Source organism: Diceros bicornis, chromosome 21 (assembly GCF_020826845.1).
Source record: "Diceros bicornis minor isolate mBicDic1 chromosome 21, mDicBic1.mat.cur, whole genome shotgun sequence".
In the NCBI taxonomy this organism is placed as follows: Eukaryota; Metazoa; Chordata; class Mammalia; order Perissodactyla; family Rhinocerotidae; genus Diceros; species Diceros bicornis.
Window position 1 is genome coordinate 57,071,103 of NC_080760.1, and position 9,753 is coordinate 57,080,855.

At 65.4% G+C, this 9,753-nt stretch overlaps 2 protein-coding genes across 8 annotated transcripts; one reads left to right on the top strand and one right to left on the bottom strand.

Moving 5' to 3' along the window:
• The first annotated feature begins 410 nt into the window (after positions 1–410).
• On the top strand, positions 411–7,622 carry KIFC2 (kinesin family member C2). 7 transcript variants are annotated; one of them, XM_058565206.1, is made up of 18 exons: positions 414–850; positions 1,076–1,154; positions 1,320–1,471; positions 1,579–1,717; positions 1,884–2,008; positions 2,088–2,153; positions 2,241–2,369; positions 2,780–2,857; positions 2,967–3,081; positions 3,157–3,266; positions 3,728–3,836; positions 3,913–4,070; positions 5,826–5,930; positions 6,014–6,135; positions 6,227–6,350; positions 6,468–6,597; positions 6,687–6,943; positions 7,045–7,622. In XM_058565206.1, exons 1-18 carry the CDS (start codon positions 752–754, stop codon positions 7,297–7,299), a joined length of 2,352 nt encoding a protein of 783 aa, XP_058421189.1. In that variant the 5' UTR covers positions 414–751; the 3' UTR covers positions 7,300–7,622. The 7 variants fall into 7 exon arrangements, with proteins under 7 accessions (XP_058421184.1, XP_058421188.1, XP_058421186.1 ...); XM_058565203.1 differs by having other exon boundaries at positions 412–850; positions 2,088–2,369; XM_058565204.1 differs by having other exon boundaries at positions 413–850; positions 2,967–3,266.
• FOXH1 (forkhead box H1) lies at positions 7,623–9,723 on the bottom strand. Its single transcript, XM_058565277.1, has 3 exons — positions 9,464–9,723; positions 9,029–9,133; positions 7,623–8,929 (listed from the first exon to the last, which is right to left on the bottom strand). The coding sequence occupies exons 1-3, from the start codon at positions 9,635–9,637 to the stop codon at positions 8,138–8,140; spliced, it is 1,071 nt and encodes a 356-aa protein (XP_058421260.1). The 5' UTR covers positions 9,638–9,723; the 3' UTR covers positions 7,623–8,137.
• Between the last annotated feature and the right edge of the window lie 30 nt (positions 9,724–9,753).

The following is a 9,753-nucleotide window of genomic DNA, read 5'->3' on the forward strand; positions in this document are numbered from 1 at the left end:
GAGGAGAACGACGGGGCTGTACGAGGAGGGGGCTTTGGGGGTAGGGGAGACGGCTGTGAGGGGAGGGGCAGGGCTATGAGAGCAGGGGACTGTGATGAGAGGGCGGGTCTGTAAGAGGACGGGGCTATGAGGGGAGGGGAGGGGAGGGGCTGTAAGAGGAGGGGGCTATGAGAGGAGGAGAGGGGCTGTAAGGGGAGGGGGCTGTGAAGGAAGGGGCGGGGCTGTAAGAGGAGGGGCGGGGCGGGGAGGGGCTGTAAGAGGACGGGTCTGGGAGGGGAGGGGCGGGGCTGTAAGAGGAGGGGGCTGATGGGAGGGGCGGGGCTGTAAGAGGACGGGTCTGTGAGTGGAGGGGCGGGGCTGTAAGAGGAGGGGCGGGGCCGTGAGGGGCGGGGGCTGCGCGGGGAGTGGAGGTTGGACACCCGTGGGCCCACAGCTCTAAGAGCGGGAGCTGTGGGGCCTCCACCGAGGACTGAGAGGGACTCCGAGGAGAGGGGGTGTGGGGCCCGTGGGCACTCTCAGCCCCAGATTTTCGGGAAGTAGAGGTGGGGGCGCGGGGCAGGTGTCCGCGGGGCCCTGGGGACACCTGATCGTGGCACCCCCTTCCTCGGGCGCGAGCCCTCCGCCCGCGGAGCCGGGCCGTGGGGGCGGCCGCCTGGAGCATGCGCAGCGGCGGTGCGGCGTGCGGGTGCCGGGTCGGTGCGCGGGGACGCGGGGCGGCGCGAAGCGGGGCCCTCTGCCGCCCCGCGCTCCCATGTACGCTTTTTACTCGTTGCTTATCTACATCTTCTACAGCCTCTTCCGCAGGGATGGCGGGGCCGTGGCAGCCGCCGACCCCGGGGACCCCGCCCAGGTGAGCGGGGGCGGGCACAGCGCGGCCGGCGACCCCTTTCTCAGAGCGGCTTTTCGGGCCCGCGCAGCGTGGGGCGCTGACGCTGGGGAGGGGGCCGTGGCGAGGACCCCGTCTCTGTTCTGGTGTTGGGACCAGAGACCTCAGCCCCAGCTCCTGTGGTCCAGTTCCCGGAGGGAGCCCCGCAGGCTGCCTGGCCTCGCCTCAGGGGCTCCCCTTGCTTCCTAGGGGGCCCGCAAGCCCAGGGGTCGCCGCCGCCCCCACCAGCCCACGGCAGAACTGTGGACCGAGCTGACCGGCCTCGTTGGTAGGTGTTGTCGGTGCGTCGGGAGCGCCGCGTCCCCGTCCCCGGGGCCAAGAGGGAACCCCGCCGTACAAGAGAGGGAGGGAGGGCCTGGTATGAGTCATCTTGTGGCCTAGTCTCCAACACGTGACCCAGCACGCCGCCCCTTCCCACCACCTGGCCTCGCAGGCTGCTCCGAGTCTGAGGATGGGCCGGCCCGGGGAGCCGAGGGCCGCCCCGTCGAGGTCTCCCTGGAAGAGGCTCTCGTGCGTCTTGCGGAGTTTCTCTCGGCCCAGCTGGGGGCGGAAGAGAGCTGCGGGAATCCTCCTGACCTGAGCAAGGTGAGCGGGGCTGCGAGTCCTTCTCCGGGAACCTGTTCTCTCCCTGGTCCTGGCCCCCACATCCCTGCTCCTTTGTCTTCTCTGCCTGCTTCTTATCTCCTTCACAGCTCGGTGATGTTCCCCTACTGTTGACGGTGACCGGTCAGCTCGTGGCCCTCCTGGCATGGATTCGGAGCCCCAGGGGGAGGCAGGCCCTGCCCCAGGGGATTCAGCCAGCCTCGGGAGTGCAGCCCCCAACTCCTGCTGGTGCGTAGGGAGTAGTGAATTGAAAAGTGAGTGTGTTGAGGGAGTGAAGCCCACCAGAGCCTGAGCGGCCTGGAGTGTGAGATCCCAAGCCCAGCCCTGCTGCCGAGGTGCCCTGTCTTTTAGGCCAGAGACTTCATCAGTCCTAACTGGGTCTGCCCCACCCCAGGATCCCCATCCCAAGAAGAAAGCCCTTCCCTTTCACCGAGGGGTGAGGCCCGGGGCCAGCAGCCCCCTCAGTTGGAGGAGGACCAGAGAGCTTGGCAGCGGCTGGAACAGCTCATCCTTGGACAGGTGAGGGGCCCAGGGGGCAGCAGGGACTGGGGGGTACAGGAAGGAGGTGCTCCACCCTGTTCCCCCTCCTCCTCCCCAGCTGGAAGAGCTGAAGCAGCAGCTAGAACTGCAGGAGGAGGAGCTGGGCCGACTGCGCCTGGGAGTGGTGAGGCTGCCCTGGGTGGTTCAGGAGGGGGACAGGAGAGGAGGCCCAGAGTTTCAGGTGAGTCCTGAGGGCTTCTCTCTCCACCAGGGGACCACAGACTCAGAGAAGAGGGTTCAGCACCTGACTCTGGAGAATGAGGCCCTGAAGCAGAGTCTGAGTCTCACTCGGCACCTCCTGCTGCACTGGGGTCCCGGCCCACCCCCCAGGACCCCCCAGGTACCCTGCTCTGTAGCTGCTACATCCCTGCAGTCTGGGGTCCTGCACACTGGCCTCCAGCAACACAGGCCAGGCTTCCTAAGAATCTCCTGCCTGCTGGAACAGAGGTAGCAGGTCCTCTTGAGCCTGTCAAGGCTGGGGCCCAGGACTGTGGATAGGCCCTGGGATGGTCTGTGCAGGGCAGCCCCGTCAAGGAGACCGATGCCTATGGGAGAATCCCTCCACCCTGCCCTGTGGCTCTTCCAAGTGACTGATTCCCAGAAGAGCAGAGGATCCTGGGGAAAGGAACTCTGCGTGGAGTTAGGAGGCATGGTTCTGCCTGCTCCTCTTGACTTGCCTTCCCCGCCTGTGAAATGGGGCTGCTGGAGTGCCCCACCCGATTGCTCACCTGTCTCCCATTCCTCCTGCAGGATGAAGCAGAGGCACTATTGGAGCTCCAGAGCCGGCTTCAGGAGGCCCAGAACACCACAGAAGCTCTCCGAGTCCAGGTGGACACTGGGCCCAGGGGTGGGGAAGGCTGGGGCACTGGGAGGGGGGCATCTAAGGTGGGGCCTGTTAAGTTCCCTTTTCTCCGTAACGGGTGGTCGGGTGGGGCAGCTAGGGGTGCAGGAGGTGCAGTTGCAGGGCCTTCGGGGGGCCCTCCGGCAGCTCCAGCAGGAGACTGAGCAGAACTGCAGAAGGGAGCTGCAGCAGATGCATGGGCAGCTGGCAGGTAAGCCCTGGGGCTGGGGGGCTCATGGAAAGGCCATGGAGTCTGGGCTTTCCCTCAACAACTTTCCCCTGCCAGGACTCCGGGCACACATGGTGAGCCTGCGTCAGGGCTGTGGGGACCTCCGAGGACTGGTCAGCAGCTTTACCCAGAGCTGTCAGGGTTCGTTGAGCGAGGCCCGAGGCCAGGTCAGGACCACCTGCTCCCTCTCTAGCACAAGCTCTCTGGGCAGCCCCATCACTGTCCTTCTTTTGGGGGAGCCCCGGCTCTTTTTCCCTTCCTAGCCCAGCAGTTGCCTGTTCTGATAGAGGTTGTAGGCTCTGGAAGCAGAACAGCTATGTGACCCTGGGTGCCATGTCATCTCTGGGCCTTTTTTGTCCTGTGCAAAGTGGGGAGACAGTGAATCTCTCAGGATTTCCAAGAGCCCAGAGGAGACAGATGATGTCCTTGTCCGTGGTTCTCCGATTTCTGGGCTCCACCCCAGGTCCATAGAATGATTGTCCTCAGGAGCCTGAAGCCACTGAAAATTGTGGATCACCACATCTAGGTGGTCACATGGTAGCTCCACGTTGCTCTCAGCACCTCACCCCACCCCCAGGTCCTTCCTCGGCTGTTCCTCTCTGCCTTCTTCACATCCCTGTTCCCCCAGGTATCCTGGGCCCTGGGGGCACTGTCAGCCGGAGGGGCTGGGACTCAGCTCCCTGAGGAGCAGCAGAGGTCCCCAACTGGATGCCCCGGGCGGCTGCTAGAGCTCAAGGGTATGGCAGGCTTGGGGTGCAGAGGAGTGGGGGGGCAGGCGGGTGGAAGTGGACCCCAACCTGATCTTCACCGCAGGAAATATCCGCGTGCTGTGTCGGCTGAGGCCAGGGACACCCTCCAGCCTGGTGAGCTCGGAGCCCGGCCCAGGTGGCACTGTCACCACCTGCTATCGAGGGCGCCAGAATCGCTTCCGCCTGGACTGGGTCTTCCCTGCAGACGCCAGCCAGGAGGAGGTGATACTCTGCCCTTGCACCTGTGCTCACCCTCCCTCAGGGTCCCCCGGAATCCAGAGAGGCTCCGGGTTCTCCTTTTTGTCTGTCAGTCCTCCCAGGTGGGAGAGTGGCTGGACTCCAGCGAGGAAGAGAAAGGAGCCGGGGTTCTGGGAGGCAGGACTGGCAGACTAGCTGGGCACCTCTTTTCTTTCCAGCGTTGTTCCTCTGTGTCCCCCCACCAAGCTCTGCAGGCCTAGGGAAAACAGATCTTCTGGTTTAGGCAGGAAGGTTAACATTTTCAAAAATAATTTTTTATGAAGAAACTAAAGAAAACAAACTTTGCTGAGGTGAGGGTTACTGCTCGCGCAGAGCCTGCTGCGGAGCATGGCTTGGGTGCTGCTCCAGTGGGGACAGTGCTGTGATCTCCTTCCCTGGGCTTCAGTGGCTACCCACTCCCCCAGCCGGGGGTCCCGAGTCGCCTAGCTGTGGGGGCAGGCACCCCTCCTGGCTTAGTGGCCAAGGTGGGCAGTGGAGGGCACGGGTGAGTGGGCGAGCTTCTGGCCCTCAGTGCTCTCCCGCTGCCCTGCAGATCCCGCTCTCCTTCCTCTGCCCCTTTCCTGCCAGACCCAGCGGAAAAGTGGAGTCTCAAGCCCCAGACCCCCACCAACTTGCTTCACACATGCTCTCTTGGTCACACACAATCTTTGCTGCTAGAGTTTCCATGGCTGAGGAAACAGAGGCTCAGGACTGGGAGGGAATGAGGTAAGGGACAGAGCTGGCCGAGACTCAGACCCGTGCTGGCCTCACAGGAACAGTGTGACAAGAGTGTGTAGCGGGTGGCTGGGGCGCCCTCCTCCGCTTCCTGGAGTACCACAGCTGTTTTCCACTCACCTCTCTGTTTATCCTACACACCACCCCGGCGTCAGCCACTGTCCCAAATTGCAGCCCTACAAGGGCCTCCTGTATCCACTGCCTCGTGGGCAGCCCTTCTAGACAGGGCCCTCCAATTCAATATGTCTGAATGGAAGAACCAAAGGCACCTGTCACCGAGCCCCCTTACCTGTGTTCCCCATCTCTGCAGTGGCGCCACAGTCCCGCCACCATGGTCACCCCCAGTGCTTCCTCCCAGTCGTGGACTCTTAGTGATCTCACTGGCTATTCTGGATTCTGTCATCATGGCCAGCAGCCAACACTTCCAGCAGGACTGACAGTCCACTCAGTTACCAGCCACCTGGGCAGGAAAGCTGGCTATGTCATTGCTCAGAAGGCGGCTGTTGGCGTCCAGTCCCAGCCCCATGTCCCCCTAAGCTGTCTCTCTGCACCCTCCCAGGGCCCAGGTTTCAGCGATCCTGGCTGGCCCCGTCTTTTGAACCTCGGGGCCCTTCTGGGCTCATCCTTTGTGTGCCAAGCACTGCTCTGGTCTCTCGGCACATGTTCCCCTCAACCCTGACAATGGGTGACTGCAGTCCTCACCTCACAGAGGGAAACCTCACGTGAAGGACGATGAGTGACTGGCGTCCCGTCACACCCAGGGTCTGAACCTGGCGCTCCAGCCCACTGTCTGGGCTCTTGACTGCCACGCCCCCGGCCTCTCCAGTAGTCTGCATCACCTCTTCCCTTTCCCTTCTTTGCCTGGCAAATGCCACCTTCTCCAGGGAGCCTCTTCTGTCTGTGGGGAGATCCACTCTTCCCCGATGCTCCCCTAGAGCCATTTTCCCAGGGGAATCGAGCTCTGTTCACACCTTGCCCCACCCCTCACACCCCTCTTACTCCTAGGTCTTCAGGGAGCTGGAGCCGGCTGTGCTGTCCTGCCTTCGAGGCTACAGCGTCTGCATTTTCACCTATGGTCAGACAGGGACCGGGAAGACCTACAGCATGGAGGTGGGAAAGGGGGGCACTCCGGGTGGCTCCTGGGGCCAGGGACTGGGATGTGAGCCCCATGTGGCACCTCGTCCCGTTCCCAGGGCCCACCTGAGGACCCTGGCATAGCTCCTAGGGCGCTGCAGTCACTGTTCCGGGAGATGGGGACCGGAGGGCAGCACCGCGTGAGTCTCAGCATGGTGGAGATCTACAACGAGGCTGTCAGGTCGGCACAGCCTCCTCCCTGCCCCTGGCCCCTGGCGCTTCCGGCCCCCCCCCCCAGAACCCCCGACCAAAGCCCTCCCTTTTCTCACCAGGGACCTCCTAGCCCCAGGGCCTCCTGAGCGCCTGGCCGTGAGGCAGGGACCAGCAGGCCAGGGGGGGATCCAGGTGTCTGGCCTCACCTACTGGGACGTGCCCAACCTGGAGATGCTGCACCAGGTAAGGCTGCCAGGTGAGCCGCGCAGCCCTCCGAGGCCCCGCCCTGTTCTCCTACCTGGGGGCGCAGACCTGCAGCAAGAGCCTGCTGCAGGCGAGTCCTGTCGCTCCGCCCTCCAGATGCTGAGCCTGGGGAGGAGCAACCGGGCCACCGCCGCCACCGCCATGAACCAGCATAGCTCCCGTTCGCACGCCCTGGTCACGCTAACGCTGCGCGCAGCGTCCCCACCGCGCGGTCCGGGCCCCGCAGGTACTACGGACTGCGCCTGAGCCCTGCGGGGGGCCTCGCTGCACCCGAGACCGGGGCGCCCTCCACGTCGGGCTCGCTCGCTCCTGCAGGCACGCTGCACCTGGTGGACCTGGCAGGATCCGAGCGTGTCTGGAAGGCGGGGGCGGCCGGCGCGTCGCGGGGAGACCAGGACGGCGCCCAGCGTCTCCGGGAGGCCCGGACCATCAACCGCTCGCTGTTGGCGCTGGGAGGCGTGATGGCCGCGCTGCGGGCCCGCCGGCCACACGTGCCCTTCCGCGATTCGCAGCTCACGCGCCTGCTGCAGCCCGCGCTCGGCCCCGGCGCCACCGCCGTGCTGCTGCTGCAGGTGGGCGCGGGCGTGGGGCGGGACACAGGGCCAAGGGGGGGCGGCCTGCACACTAGGCGCCGCCCACTCGGGGCTCGCCCACCAGCGCTGCTCCCCCGCAGATCTCCACGCGGCCCGAGGACCTTGGCGAGACCGTGTGCTCGCTGAAGTTCGCCGAGCGAGTGGGCCAAGTGGAGTTGGGGCCGGCCCGGCGCCGCAGGGCCCCGCGCTCCGGGACGCCCTCCTCGCTCAGCACCGACACACCACTCACCGGGACCCCTTGCACCCCCACGCCGCCCCCCGCGAGCCCTTCAAGCTCCGGCCGGGACTGCGGCGCCAGCTCGGCCCTCGCACCACTGGAGGACCTGCCTTCTTAAGTCCTGCGCAGGGAGTCTGGGGTCGCGCCTCTGCGGGCCGAGGCAGCAAAGTCCCTACACCCCCACAACCTTCTTGACCTCGGGGGCCAACTGCACCCCCTAACTTCCAGAGTTGCCCCTCCCCCTGCCCCGAGAGGAGGAGTGTTAAGCCTGAGAAATGATTGTCCCCCAGTCCCTGAGCTCCCTCTTTATCACCATTTGTTGTTATCGCGCACACAGCAGGGGATCCTAGAGCCGCGGGACGGGACGCAGACCGCGGCCCAGTGTTACCCGAGTCACCACAGTCACCACTCAGCCACCAAAAATCAGACTTGCCGCTAAAATGTTGTGTGTTCCTTTACTGTGCTCTTCCCACTACCACCACCAAAACCACTGTAGGGACCCTATCCCCCATCCCCTTTCGCTATCTCCTTGCCAGGCAGTTGAGGGAGGACAACACTTCAGGCTGGAGCCGCTATTAGGTTCTCCCCCAGCCCAGAGCCAGGGAGGGGAGGTGACAGATGGTGATGGATGGACGGATGGACAGAGGGTCAGAGAAGGTGGGACCTGGAAGGAGAAAGGAAGGGCTACTCCAAGCAGAGCCCTGCTCCTTCCAGCCGTGCCTCTAGGGGTAGGAGAGGCATGACTGGCTGTCAGGGCCAGGGTGGTGCCCATCTGGGCCACAACCCTTCGTGAGGCAGTCCAGTAAACATTGTGGACTCTCAGCCTGGCTGGTGTCTGGTGTTTCAAGGCTGCTGTGGCCAGACACCTCTTGGTCCTCTTGGCCTCAGTTTCCCCTCAACAAGCCAAGGGAGGCAGGAGGGGGTGGGAGAGGAGAGCAGCCCCTGCCCTGGGAGCCTCACAGGCTGTACCAGGAGAGTAGCCAGCCTGGGGTGGGGGTAGCCAGGTCCCGGGGGTTGCTAACCCACACATCGTAGATGCTCTTGTTGGGTGGCACCCCCTGGAAGAGAGCATCTAGATCCCAGAGCAGCCCTGGGGGGCCGTGGGTTTTAGGGGCCACCCCCCAGTAGGCTGGGCTGGTTGAGGGTGGGCACCGGGGGCAGGAGGTGGGTGGTAGTGGAGCCAAGGGCATTACCACGTTGGGAGTGTAGATGGGCAAGTAGGAGGTGGGAAGCTGCCCCCAAAGTGAGGCCCTGTGACCCCCACTGGACAGTCCCCCAGGGTCTGAGGTACCTTGCAGTAAGTGGAGGGGCCAGGCTCTGCGCTCAGGGGAGAGGGGTGAGGGCCTGCTGGTTCCCCCCTGGGAAGTCTCCCTCTCTGCTCTCATGGGCCCAGGCAGGGGGTAGGGGGGCCACAGAGGCCTCTCAGAGAGCAGGGGCTGAGTGGGCACCACCTCTCCACTGCCCGCCAGACCTGGGCTGCTCCGTGGCGCCCCTTGCCCGGGATCCCCTAGGAGAGACTTTATGCTGAAGCCTTCGCTGGGCGGAGGCTGGGGACTGGGCGGCCGGTAGGGCCGGCCGTGCAGCACGTACGGGCCCAGGTCCTTGGCGAAGGTCCCCCGCGCGCCCCTGCTCTGCCAGCGCCGGCACAGGGCCGTGTTCTGCAGCCGCAGCGCCTCGGCGGGAATCAGGCTCACGTCGACCGCCCAGAAGTTGCCCTTGGCCTGGGGCTTCGCAGGATCCTTGGGCACCTGGTGGGGGGGCAGGCTTGGGTGGGGCCGCGCGACCCCGGATACTCGGGATTACTGCCCCCGCCCCGCCCCCCGGCTCCGACCCTCGCCCTGCCCCACCTTGCGGAAGCATCGGTTGGAGGAGAGGTTGTGGCGGATGGAGTCCTTCCAGCCCTCGTAGTCGTCCCTGAAGAAGGGGAACACGGCCTGGACCTGACGGATGATCTGAAACCATGGGGCGGCGGGCAGGCGCCGTAAGCCGGGGCGCGGAGGGGGCAGCCGCCCCTCCCCCACAGCCGGGCCTAAGGGCGCCCCGGCGCCGCCCCCCCAGAACACCTCTGAACCTGAGGGAGAAGGGAGCACCTCACCGGAAAGGGTCCTGCCTGAGCGCCTCAGCCTTCTCCCCGGGTGCCCAGGCCGGGACTGGCCCCGCTGCCATAGCTGGGTAGGGCCAGGTGGGGGTGGAGGCCCGACCCTGAGCCTGGGAGTAGGCGGGAGACGGGTCTAGGGAAGGGTGCGACCTCGGAGTGTGAAGAGAGTGGGGGACCCTCTCACCTGGGCCAGCTTCAGCCTGCGGGAGGGTGCGGCCTGGATCACCAGGGCAATCATGGCCAAGTAGGTGTAGGGGGGCTTGTCATGCCGCAGGTATCTCTTCTTCCTTCTCTTGGGGGGCTGGGAGGGCGACTCCGCCCCGGGGAGCCCCAGGCCTGGGTTGCTGCAGGGCCCCATGCAGGGGAGGCCGACAACGTGGGCAGAGGCCTGGCCCGTGGAGGGCGCAGGGCACTGGGGCAGTGTGGCGAGGAAGGGCCAGGGCCTGAGGCCGGGCGGGGGCAGGCGGGCCGGGC

Bases quoted from the DNA above. Each gene is read 5' to 3' on its own strand.
- FOXH1 (XM_058565277.1), bottom strand. From the start codon at position 9,637: ATGGGGCCCTGCAGCAACCCAGGCCTGGGGCTCCCCGGGGCGGAGTCG. The intron at 9,134-9,463 runs GTGAGAGGGTCC...CCATGGTTTCAG, and splicing joins GCAGGCTGAAGCTGGCCCAG to ATCATCCGTCAGGTCCAGGC. The intron at 8,930-9,028 runs GTGGGGCAGGGC...CCCCCCCACCAG, and splicing joins CCAACCGATGCTTCCGCAAG to GTGCCCAAGGATCCTGCGAA.
- KIFC2 (XM_058565201.1), top strand. From the start codon at position 752: ATGTACGCTTTTTACTCGTTGCTTATCTACATCTTCTACAGCCTCTTC. The intron at 1,472-1,578 runs GTGAGCGGGGCT...TCTCCTTCACAG, and splicing joins ATCCTCCTGACCTGAGCAAG to CTCGGTGATGTTCCCCTACT. The intron at 3,267-3,727 runs GTCAGGACCACC...CTGTTCCCCCAG, and splicing joins TGAGCGAGGCCCGAGGCCAG to GTATCCTGGGCCCTGGGGGC.